This window comes from Pantherophis guttatus, chromosome 4 (assembly GCF_059756535.1).
Source record: "Pantherophis guttatus breed Tessera chromosome 4, ASM5975653v1, whole genome shotgun sequence".
Classification (NCBI taxonomy): Eukaryota; Metazoa; Chordata; class Lepidosauria; order Squamata; family Colubridae; genus Pantherophis; species Pantherophis guttatus.
In genome coordinates, this window is record NC_142066.1 from 141,269,461 (window position 1) to 141,282,632 (window position 13,172).

General features: G+C 39.8%; 1 protein-coding gene across 9 annotated transcripts in view; it reads right to left on the bottom strand.

Annotated features, from left to right (window-relative positions):
* NRP1 (neuropilin 1) overlaps positions 1-12,788 on the bottom strand; it is a 163,303-nt gene extending 150,515 nt beyond the window's left edge. For 6 of the 9 annotated variants that reach the window (XM_087893009.1, XM_087893008.1, XM_087893006.1 and 3 more), the window contains exons 1-3: positions 11,702-12,211; positions 10,893-11,466; positions 7,603-7,777 (exon numbers count right to left, since the gene is read on the bottom strand). In XM_087893009.1, the coding sequence (XP_087749135.1) occupies positions 7,603-7,777; positions 10,893-10,959 (242 nt within the window). In that variant the 5' untranslated portion in view covers positions 10,960-11,466; positions 11,702-12,211. Of the gene's footprint in view, positions 1-7,602; positions 7,778-10,892; positions 11,467-11,701; positions 12,212-12,491 lie in introns of those variants that run through there. The other 3 variants (XM_087893002.1, XM_087893007.1, XM_087893003.1) reach the window with 3 other exon arrangements.
* Positions 12,789-13,172: the final 384 nt, after the last annotated feature.

The following is a 13,172-nucleotide window of genomic DNA, read 5'->3' on the forward strand; positions in this document are numbered from 1 at the left end:
GTTAACAGTGGAACAGGAGGAATAGTTTGTTTGCAAAAACCCCACTGTTTGACTTCCACTAGTGATCCCATTCTACTTTGTAAAACTTTGTTGTCTGAAACTTCACATCCATTTTCTTAATGTTTTTAACCTAGTGTCTGTGAAATTTTTATTGCTCCCTAGTTGATGACATTTGATCTGAATGTAACCACACACCTCTAAGCTCAGCAGCATTTGTCACAAGCCATTATAAATTATCATGCTGATAGTTTGCATTGCTGGGAAACCGGAAAACTTCCATAAATCCAAAGGCCTGTGAATCAATGACATTCTTGTTTACTATTCAGACAAAAAGTTTTAAAGAATAAAGTTTTAAAAGAATATAGATAGCTAATGTATCAGAGAAAACAAATCCTATAAGTTACAGAACTGTACCCCCAAAATATTTGCAAAAGGCACAAACATGAAAACATAAGCACTGAAAATATTTTCTTCTATTGATTGTAACTACATACATTTGCTCTTGTTCTTCATAAACAACGGTAATAAAGTGCAATGAATCAATACAAAAATATTATATATTATACCATCTTGTCTTAAGACCAAATTTCAAATGTGAACATAAATATATTACAAATATACATGACTGAATTGAAACATTAATGTGCATTGTTTAAAATAATAATACAGCATTATAATACTGTATGCAGTATTATATTTATATTTATAAATTTATATTTTTAAGGTGTGGAGTTTGCTTCACAAGTCTGTGGATTAGAACAATTTTTAGAACATTCCTGCAATAATTTTCTTCTTATTTCCAACAGTTCTTCTTTCCTTGATTTATAGTTTCCTTTTACCCCACAACAACAATCCCTGTGAGATAAGTTGGGCTGAGAAAGGGCAACTGGTTGAAAGTTATCTTGGAAGCTTCCATGATTGATGGCAGATTTGAAGTGGAGCTCCCTGATTTGAATTCATCACCTGAACCATTACACTATGCAGATTTTCTATAAAACACAGCAATAGCTTTCTACTCCCAAAGGCAATTATAAACATAGTTTTCTGCATAAAAATGGCATGATAGGAACTTTCACAAGGTCTTTAAAATTACACTCTATCCAAAGAATATCTAAGGAAGAGCAAAGAAACAAAATTGGAATGTAGTTATGAAAATGTAATGTTAAAACATCTCAAGTATAATCTCAATCTGATTTCTACTGTTCTCTCTCTCTCTCTCTCTCTCTCTCTTATCGATTACAAAAAAAGTTCAAGATATTGGCAGCGATGGTGCTTTGATTGTGTAGTCATGGTCAACATTTTGACGTTTAAAAATCTTTCTGAGGATACCTCTATCATTATTCTAAAAACTGTATGCACTCACTGCCTATTCAGGTAGTCCTCAGGTTATGACCATAATGGAGTTTGATCATTACAGATGTAGTAGTTGCAAAATTGGTAGGTCACATGACTGACCCACTTTAACGTTTTTTTGTGGCAGTCATTAAATGAGTGATGTAGTCATAAGTGCATGCTTGTTAAATAATGCCATGGACATTAAGTGAACCCGTTGTTGGCTATGGTTGAGCACTGCCAAAAACCAGAAATAAGGGCTGGTTTTTTTGGCAAAACCATCGTAAGAATGGGGTTATGTGACTGTGGGATCATGCAAACGCCTGTCAATATGGCCATGCTGCCAAGTGCTGAAGTAAGTCACATGAACAAGGAGAGGGCTGATGTCAGAACTTTGGATCCAGATCATAAATTCCCTTTTTCTGAGTCCTCAAACATAATAAGGATTGCAAGATGAAGGTAAGGTGTTTGAGTTTAAATGTTTGGGGGAGCAATTTAACCAGCTGTCCTCCGCATTTGTAATTAAAAATTCAAAGGAAAATGGATCATTTGGAGAAATAAGAGCTTGCATTTTGGAAATTCACAAGATATTGGAGCAGCTTCAAAGCTTTTCTCCCCCTTTTGTACCTTTAGAATGCTGCATAGCTTTACAAATAACAGAGGTTTCTTCCCCTTTCCTTTTCCAGAAAAACTGTGTGGTCCTGTAACCTGTAACTTCTCAATTAACTGCTTGTACTGTAAGGAGACCAATCTCTTGGTGAATGACCCTTTGCAAGTATGGGGCAAGTCCAGTTGTATAAATCAGGACATCACTGAGAAATAAAAGGTGAAAAAGTGAAGATGTAGAGGATACTAACTGAGGGAAGGACTGCAGCCTATTAGGGATTAGGCGTCTCTGGGCGGAGAAGGATAAGAAGCAAGAAAAAAGATAAGCACAAAGAGAGGCTTGCAAAAGGCCTGCTGGGCCCAGACAAGGAACAGAGGCTAGTGAAATGGAAAGAAATTCACATACAAATTCCTGGAGACAGGAAAGCGGCTTAAAAGGGAAGAAAACAGATTTGCATTAAAGTGAGATGATTAAGGAGACAACAGAAGCAGCAAAAGCAGCACCCTGATTGTTACTGAAGCCAGACTGAAATAAAAACAAAAGAATTGTTTAGTCTCAGTTGGGTAGGCCCCTGAATTTGTTTGCTCAGAGCCAGGCAGGGCTGTAGCTGTTCTTCAGACAGCTTCAATGTGACAATTACCACCACCTTCCAATGTCTCCATAACTGTTATTAAGGGGCAGATGCAATTAAGATGTAGCAATAAACACGAACTCTTATTTGTACTTCTTTCATCAAAAGCAGTAATTTGTTATCTCTGGTTTGAGGTTACCTCTCTCTCTCTATATATATGTATATATATATTTCTCTTTAGCCAGGTTCTACCTAGACATAAAACCTACGAAAAAGAAAGAAAAACATGTATATATGTATGTATGTATGTATGTATGTATGTATGTGTATGTGTATGTGTATGTGTATGTGTATATGTATATATATATATATATATATATATATATATATATATATATATATATATATATATATATATATATATATATATATATATATATATATATATATATATATATTCATTCATGTGTAGGGGTTTTTGAAGCTAAAACATCAACTGCTTTGATTGCAATATTATATCTTTTATCTATACAGCTGTGATAATAAACCAAAACCTAGAACTCCAATATAATAGGTTGCTTAGTGCTAAAAATCCCAAGTCTTTTTGACAAATGCACTAATATAGCGTTTCACCACCTAGAATCTGGCAATAATAATAATAATAATAATAATAATAATAATAATAATAATAATAATAATAATAATAATAATAATAATAATAGCAGCAATTTTTGAAAAGTGTGAGGTTCTTTATGGTTTAAACAGAGTTTTTAAAATTTCCTGTGAAGATGATTTTTTTTTGACAGATTTGCTCCTTTGACACATATCTTTTCATTTGAATTTAATTGTCGTAATGTGAAAGTCAAAGGGTCAGTATTTAAAATGGAACACAAAATAACACAGGAAGCATTTAAGTTGTACAATGAAAGGCCGATTTAAATAGGTCTGCCTACAAAGCTTTTGGCTGTAAAATTACCTACCTTTGCCTGACAACAAAACTGCCCAATTAGAGTGGGGTAAAAAAAAATGACACTAATTAGGTTTCAAAGTATGCACTAAAGGGAGCAAATATTCTGCAGAAAAGAAGAAATGCATTATGCCCATGGGTGCAATACACCTACACCAAGCCAAGTTTGTTAACTTTTTACCACTACAAGATGGTCATGTGGTGCTATAATATAACATCTCAATTACTATACCATTACATTGCCATCCAGCAGCTTTTCTAAATAAATACTAAATTATTTATATTACAACAATGTAAATTTCTTCTTTGAATTGCAGGAAAAAGACATGCCCAGAGAACAGGAGTTTTAAAAATTTATTTAAAAAGCTCATTCTAAAATCTCAATGGTCACATTTAGCAACTGTGACTCCATTGATCCACACAAGTAGTTTTCCACTTATAACCGTTCATTTTAACAACGGTTTGAAATTACGTCAACCTTCAAAAAAGCCACTTACGACTTAAATTCACATTTATGACCATTGCAACACAGCTTTCTGCCATGTGACCGCAGTTTGGATACTCTCAACTGGTTTACATGTATGATTGGTCTCAGCGATTACATGATCACAATTTGCGACTTTTTTGTTGGATTCACTGGGGAAGCTGTATTCACTTAATGACTGCATGATTAGCTTAATGACCATGGTGACACAACTTCTGATTGATGTAAAAATGTTATTAAAATCAACTCCAGTCTTGTGGAGAGTTGACGTATGACCGCAATGACTTACAATGGAAATTTTGGTTCCACATGTGGTCACATATCAGTGGCTACTTCTATGGCAGATTCAAGCTCTCTTTCATCAGATGTAGATCATCAAGGTGTTTTCTCTTCCACCTGCCAAATACCCTACCCAAGTAGCTTTATTTTACAGTGCCTGCTCACTAATCATTCAATCACTTACCTTGTCAGAAGAAACAGTCTGTTCATGAGTTAGGCCCTTGCTTCCCGAGGCAACCTATATAGATTATGCCTCCCACACAAGTTTTTCTTTATTTATTACACTTAAAATGCCACCAAATCAGAAAGACTCAAGGTGCCTTATGATAAAAACTATTTAGAAACATACAATCAGAATGCAGAAGCTATAAAAATGAAATGATGCTATGAGGAAGTACATAAAACATCAGTTTGGCCATCAACAACCTTCATCAGTCATCACTTGGCAGGATCACAAAACTTCTTGGCTCGTGTTCTGTTTAAAAAGCCAGGTTTTCAAGTCATTCTTGGACAGTAAAACCAAATGCCCAGTTATAGATTAGGTAGCACTTGGTTCAACGTCTTCGTAAGGATGAGCCAGTAGTTTGCTGCAGCTGCCAAAAAACCCAATGCACTCCTAGACTGTATGAAAAAAAGGATAGCATCTAGATCACAAAAAGTGATAATATAATTTTATATCCCACTAATGAGGCCACACACAGAATACTGCATCCAGTTCTGGTCATCACGATACAAAAAAAGGCCTGAGACCATAGAAAATGTACAATGAAGAGCAACAAAGATGATAAGGAATCTGGAGATTAAACCATATGATGAACAGTTAAGGGAAGTAGGTATAGTTAGGGGTACCATGATAGCTGCCTTCCAGTACTTGAGGGGCTGTCATGGAGAACAGCAGATTGATTTGTTCTCCAAAGCACCAGAGGGCAGGACAAAAAGCAGGACAAAAAAGAGAGATGCAACCTAGAACTAAGGAGAATTTTTACCAACAGAGAGAACAATTAATCAATGGAATAGCTTGCTTCCTGGAGTTGTGGGTGCTGCATCACTGGAGATTTTAAAAAATAGACTAGACAACTATTTGACCTGCAGAGAATAAGGTTTCCTGCCTTGAGCAGGGGGTTGGACATGAATGCCTCTGAGACTCTTTCCAGTCCTATCATTCTATGATCTATCTTATGAAGAATGGTATTCCAGAAGCCAGGAGTGGCAACAGAGAAGGCACACCTCTGGGAACCCACAATCCTTCTTTAATGGAAGGGATGTGGGACATGCCCATCCCATCTCATCTTACAGGACAAAGACAATTGGAGAAAAGAAGAGTAGTTGTGTAGATAATGAGTTCATGAGCCGTGTGAATGATTTATAGATGACAACCAGTATCTTGAATTTCACCTGGCAACTTTCTGATAACTGGTACAGATTGCAGAGCATAAGTGTCACATGCAGAGCACATTGCAATGTGTCATGGAACTGCATTCTGGATAAGTTGTATCTTCCAAGTCAAGGGTGGCCCCATGTATAGTAGAGTGAATTATAAAAAAGCTCACAAAACCAACCATTGGTCAATAGAAGAAAGGGTATCTCTTTCCTTCCCTGTGCTAAAAATACAAGGCAATCATGTTGTGTGTCCCTTCAGAATACACAACATTTACTGTTCAAGGCCATAGTCTCACTTTGTCTAAAGATGGGTCTATTAATGGTAGGATAATTAAGGCTAAACATTTCCTTATTTAACCGCTTTATCCAGTAATGATAAGTTTTCAAATCTGGTTCTCCGATTTTGTAACAAAAGCAACAAAAATAGTCCCCAGTCAGAAACAAGATAAGAGTTTCGCTTATGACAAATAATTATCTTTTATCCCATTTGTAACAATGGAAGTATTATTAATTTATGCCATAGAGTCTTTTAAAGATTACAGAGACTCATAACCTCAATTGGATGACATTCTATATCACAGGAAGAACTTGAGCCTATTCACACATTGCATTGCAATTGCATTTAGATTTATATGCCATTTTACGGTGCTTTAAAGCCCTCTCTAAGAGTAACCATCTGGGTCCTCATTTTTACTAATTTTAGACGGATGGAAGGCTGAGTCAACCTTGAGCCAGTCAGGATCGAACTCCTGGCAGTGGAATGCATAGTTAGTCTGCACTACTGCATTCTAACCACTGCGCCACCACTATACCACCATATAGAAGTCACATTACGCATCCTATATAACAAAACCTTTATGAGCAACCTATGAACTTCCGATTTCTGCTCACCTACTTAAACTGACTATGTGGGTTAGGACTGCTGGGAACATTCAACAACATCTGGAAGCTAATGGTGCCCATCTTTTACATATAAACTCAGAGGGCAAATTAGTTCTCAAGTACTCTCTGATGGAGTACATTTTTACACGGAGTACTGAAAATAAAGAGTAACTCGTTACTTTCAGTCAATGTTATGAGAGTACTGCTTAAATAAATTATTTCATACTGATCTCAGAATGAATGCTACTTTAGCATGAGATCACTTGATGTATTTATTATTACATTTACATTGTGCTGTTTCTCTAAGGTGCAAGTCTGTGATTATTTTAATTTCTTTCACAAGAAAACTGAAATACTAGCCAAAAGCCACCTAGTGAGCTTCCGTAATAAAGAGCGACCTAACCAGTGAAAACACTTTAACCACATCTAACTTTTCATTAGATGTTAGCGCTATAAAGCATTTTGTACATTACATTCTATAAACTATATACTTATCAGTACAATTGTAAAATTCTCAGCTAACTCAGCAATTCGTTTTGAAAAATCATTTCTGTTAATCAATATACTTCTCTTGACAGTACACCAATATGTTCTAATCATAATAAGGGAAATCTCTAAAATATGTGTACAGCGATACAGACATGTATACCCAAGGCTTGTTCCACTTTGTTATAAATATGATCACTGCCATCAAACGAACAAAAAATGAACTACAATTAGTCAATAAGGTGAGCTTACTTTTTTAAAAAAGCATGATTGTGTTTTTCTTTTCATAATTATAACTTTTTTTTAAAAAAAAAGAAACAATTGCCTTTTTCCTCCTGCAAGTTTCAGAAGAAATAACTGCTAATTGGTCCAAGTTCCCAACAAAATAAGCAGATGGATTCTAAGATTATAACTATGACAGTGTCTACTATGAAATATGTACTTGCTTTTACACATGGTCCAATCTGAAGTCACATCACAAAGAAATGAATTTTGCACACATAATTTCACACTTATCAGCTGTTTCAACTCCCCACCCCTTGAAGAAGACATCGTGAATGACTTTTGTCCACTAGATGGTGCTGTGGTTTCCCTTACAGATCAATTTCACTTACTTGCATTCTCTGTCCTCTAAATCAAAGTGTGGGTTGAAGTTGATCATAATCCTCTGGTGTGGTTGAGGAGCTTGAATCAACCATTCACATTTTTGACTTGGGTGATAACTATTAGGATAGCCAGGAGAGGTGAGATATCCAGGCTCTAAAATTTTTATGTTTTCACCACATCGATCTGCAATTAAAACACACAAACATACATGTATTATATTGAAATCACATCATTTGATCGACCCATCTTATAAATAATAGGCCGTTCAGTACTTCAATTCAGGTCAACTCAAGCTAATATATTTCCTTTCCCATAGCTTGCACAACTGTTTATTAGGTTGTTTATAGAATTTTCTCTCTCTGTAAACAAAATAAATAGTGGAATCACCTTCATCTTCTTTGGGATCATTTTTAAAAATACATACGAACCAGGTAACTTTACCTAATATCTTTTACCCAAATTAAGGTTTTGTTACCTAATGACTACACAACAGAAAATACTAACAGTACTCATAGTAGTATACTATAGTAGTATATAGTAAGTAGTTAATTATAGATGATGTAGTTACAATGCTATTAAATATTAAATTTTACACAGGGAGCAACTTGAAGCTAACACAGTGCCTGCTGCTCCCCCACCCCCGCCCCCTTACTGTTAGCTTTCTGAAAATGAGCCTGTTCTTTGTCATTAGACAATCTGGCTTGTTTACAACATCCCTCTCTTTCTGGTTTATCAGATACTAAATCTAAGCAATTTGAAGTTATCTGTGCTCCAGAGATCCAGACTACCCAGCAACAAAGCACATTGTTAAAGCAGCAAAGGTTTACTTAGCTCCATTACGGAAGTTTTCCCCCACCTATGCTGCTTGGGGAGCAGATAAGGGTTAGCAAAGCAGAAAGGAAAGGAAAACAAAACAAACTTTAGTTCCAATTACAAAATTCTTGCCTTCCCCAGTCTTTCGAATCTCATGTGTTGTTCTTGAGTAAAAGTGGTCTGACTCATGTTAAGATTAACTACAGTTTATAGAATTATAAAGATGGAAGAAAAGACAACTCATGAACCTCCAGTGTCAATAATGCCACTGCTACTTGTGAGTCTGCACTGCTTAGTTTTAAAAATTATGGACCGCTAACCTAAGTGCAATGATACTGATATTCCATTAACATCACCGAACCAAGCATGTGTAGCTTGCAATGCATAACATTTCCCCAGGAATGGCATACACAGGTTGGAATCTTGCTTCTAAGAGAAATCTGGTTATCAATAGTTCTTAATGTGAAATTATTGGTGTGCAGAATTTAGTCAGTTTGAAAGAAAGAGTACATAAAATTCACCAACCACAGCAATTATAGGAAACATCTGCCAAAAATTAGAAGAGAATGAGATGGTTTATTTCCTTCAACGAATTATGATTTTTGAGTTGGTTGTATGTTCCTATTTCTCCCTGCTTTGGCAGTTTGCATATATGTGTCTTCCCTGAGAACAAAAGATGTTGTCCTTAGGAGTTCAAAGTGAGCAGCCAATGATATTCCTGTGCAAACCTCTTGCATGTGGCAGGAAAGACAATCTGGCATGATTTGCCATCTGTAGCAGACTTGGGAAGAAAACCATCCCGCTTCACTAAGTCTTCTCTAATACTATGCAAACAACATGGCATAATCTGGAATATGTGAAATGGTTGAAATAAACCAGTGAATCACTTGACAGAGTCACTCCAGGAAACATTTAGTGGACTCACCACCAATAACACTTTAATCGCTATCTCCTGGGAAAGTGATAATATAATAAGATAATGTGGGCTGTTAAGACTCTCTGGCTCTGTGAAATCTCTCTTACTTGATTAAGAGAAGCAGTTTCTAATGACTTTGGACCATTAGCTCTAAATAGGGTTAATGAATTAATTTTGCAGACACTTGAACTGGACAGAGGAAGATCTGGCATTTGTAGGTCTGTTGAATTGTTGCAGATCCAAGGAACTGCGATGACTTCAGTGGGGCTAAAAATATTTTGTCCACAATTATTCAGACTCAATGGTAGCATTGTAGTTTCTTCCTAGATCGGGCTCTTCAAAGAATATTAGTTGATGGCACAAAGGCATTTAGTACATCTCACTCCACCAGGCTTTCAATGAGCCTCTTCTGATTTATACCTCCCAGTTAAATTCGGTACTATTCATGTATAACTGAAAATGCAAAGCCTGAATGTGTAATCCCCCAAAAGAAAGACTTGACAACTGAAAGAGAAGATCTAATTCCAAAGCACCACTGATTTCCAGAACCTACTGTAATGTTACTGAAGAAGCAGACAAGAGAACTTGTTGAGTTTTGACCAAATTAGCCAACTTGCTCATATTGGAAAAAGATTAATTTCCTTCATAACATGTGATTTAAAACTGTTCCTGTAAGACACACACACTACACGCAGTCGCTTATTAAAACAATATACCACCCGAAGTACAGAGGAGGATGTCCCTTCATTTAATTACTTTGATTGAAATCCTAGTCAAGCAAGAAGTTAATATTTAGTAATTAGCTAATAACTGCTCAGACTTGGTTCTGAGAGGAAAAACCCAGGTATTTCCCCACTCCATGCATGCAGGTTAAATGCCAGACACTGCTAAAGTAAGAACATTTTAAAGAATGCATAATATAATGAGATATTCCAGATGCCTGACCACCATTGTGCCAGAAACCCATGTTGTTTTGAAGCTGCCCCTTCAAGGCCAGTTGCCCCAAGGCCAGTTACAAAGACAATTTGAGGGAATTCTTTCTTAGAATTGTTGCCTGCGAAGAAGAATGCTTTATATTCCTTGCATTGAGACAAGCAGTCTGTAAATTCAAGCCTTTTTTCATTTTATAAGTATAAACGAGGAAAATTTTACCTGCATAGTTAGCAAAGATATAGCTATATATGCCTATCGCCCTTAGCTTTCATTTCCTCAGTAGTGAACAATACTTGGGTATTTGAAATACTCATCTGTTTAATTTTTCTGGACAATCTTGTGCAACTGCCAAGGGAAGGAAACATTAAAATGATTGGCTATTATGGAAAGCCGTAAGCCCAGTGTTACATATTGCATTAGAGTATGGAGCCAAAAAGGAAGGGCTGACAGACTAAGTGTGTTGATTAGGTGTAATTCTAGATGAATACCCAGCATGTTATCCATCAACCTTTCCTTCTAGCCAATACAGTTAAAACCTGTTTCATGGTTGGCTTATCATCATCATCTCAGGCAAAGGGGCTTCCAACTTGCAGAGTGCAATCTGGATGCACCTGAAAGTGATCTTGAGTCACTTACCACTCTTCAAAGCTCTGCCAAGGGTGAATATGAGGGCTGCACAGTGCAAAAGTAGAACCCAGGCCATCTTCTGCTTCGGATATAGGAGGTCTGAAGAAAGGGAATAAGATTATCCAATCTCTCCACACAATTCCGCTCAGATCTTAAATCCTCCTTCAGCACGGGCAGTTAAAAAGAGACAGAAAACTGATTCAGCCGAACAACAATTGTAGTAGTAGCACCAGAAGTCTTGTCGATTGCAGAAGGCGCTCTCTCTCTCCTCTCTCTCTCTCTCTCTCTCTCCCTTTTTCTCTCTCGACTATCTTCTTAAGTCTCCCGCATCCTGTCATTTAGCTCTGGTTTCCTGTGCTTTTTCCCACACTGAATCCATTTCCAGAAGATACTGTCCTTGCCATGTTCAAATAGAGGTTAACATGGGATGGGGGGAAAAAAGCCAACAGAGGAAAAACTAACGAGGAAGTCACACCCGCGGCACAGATGGACGAAGCGCGCGGAAATCTTCGCCGCTTTCTTCTCCTAAGCCGGTTGCTCAACTCTCCCAGCGAAAGGGTCAGCAGGGGGTCTGCCTTTAGCACTGAGGAGGAATAGAAAGCAGTTGGTAAGGCAAGAGGCGACTTTCCCCCCAACTTCTCCTCCCCTCCCTCTTGCCCTCTTCACCTCCCGATCGTCTCGCCAGACGCGGAAGGAGGGGCGCAAGACCTTCCACCCTGGCGATCTCCTCGAAAGGAGACGGATCTGCCCTCGGGGGAGCTCGAGACTTGCCCAGTGCCCAGACCCGGCGCGCGTTCGCTTGCTCGCTCGCGACTGACCTGACGCCTCGTGCGCCCTGCAAACGCGGCGGGGGCTTGCAATCCCAAAGCCCCTCGGCAATGGGACGCCGCCTCTGCCTGCGCTGATCCAAGCGGCTGGCAGCGGCGGTGGGAACGCTGGCAGAAGTGCCAAGCAGCTCCTTCCTCCAGCCTAAGGAGAAGAAGCCCAAATCAGTGGCAATAAGAGAGGACCCGACGCTATTTCCAAAGCCCCGAGTCCCCACCCCTTCTCCGCCCCCACGTCCGTCCGTTTCCCCCCCCCCGAAACAAGAATCCACATTCACCAAAGCCCCGAAATCTACTCTAAGGGTGAATGGGTGGAAAAGGAGAAAGGGGTGGAGAGGCTTGGAGACAGAGAGGGAGGGACCGACGGACGCACGAAGCCGAAGCAAGAGGAGGCGGGCAAGAGTACGCCGGCGATGAGGAGCCGCCTTCTCCTGCTCCGCTATTTGACCGCCTCCGAAGAAGCAGGGGGTCTTCGCGCAGCAGGTAAGCGAAGTGAGGCTGACACTGCTAGAAGCGCCCGTCTGAAGACGCGGGTAACCCGCTCCCAGATCTCGCCTTGGCTGACTGCTGTCAACCCAAAACGCCCATCTACTCTGCCAGCCGATCACCCCACGCGGGTATTTCAGGGCATCCTTGTGGCCCTTCGGCGGGTCATCTCCTTTCCCCTCCAGGTGTAAGATGGCTACTCAGTACAAATAGAAAAAAAGTCCGGGCCAGCTATGGGGTTCATCCGAGCTCTCAATCTCCGCGCGGCTCTCCAAAGGTGTCAAAACGGCCCCGTTACCTGAAGGGGCTGAGCGTCTCTTTTCCCTTAGCCCCGCTCCCTCCGTAGTTAAGAGTGTGCAAGATCGGCTCTAGTGCAGCATCTTAAAGACTCTCGCCATCCTATAGATCTTTGGCGCCCGTCTGGCTCTCACCAACGGATGCGCTGCCTCCTGCCAGCCACTCAGAGCTCAGTGCGCCCCACAGCGATCTCGACGATCGCGGGCATTAACATCCTGGCCTCAAGCTTGTGCGCTGTTGCGCTTTGTCCTCCTTCCACTTTTTCCTTGTCAAGCCCAGTTCAGCGGTATCCGCCCCTAGGTTACGCCTCCAGCTTTGACCCCGACCCTGAAAGCGCACAGCCTCTTCGCAGCCTCGCCAATTGCTCGCTCGTAGTTTTCTTCAACACCCCTCTTCCCACCAAACCCCCGGGGCAGAAGCTTTGTACTCTGAGGGAGGAACCGCCGCCTACACCTTGTACGTTGGCAGTTTTCCAGCACCTCACACCTGCCTCAGGTTTGTTCCCTTAGTCTCTCCTCCGCCTCCTAACTCACCGGCGGCGCCTTATGGCCCGCGGGGATCGGGCGTGTTCTGCTCACGGACCCTCCTCCGATGGTCGCCACTGAGCACTTCCCTCCGCAAGCCCACTTCGTGGCTGCTTCCCTCCTGTTCCTTCAAATAAACACGAATATCGCCCGCGATG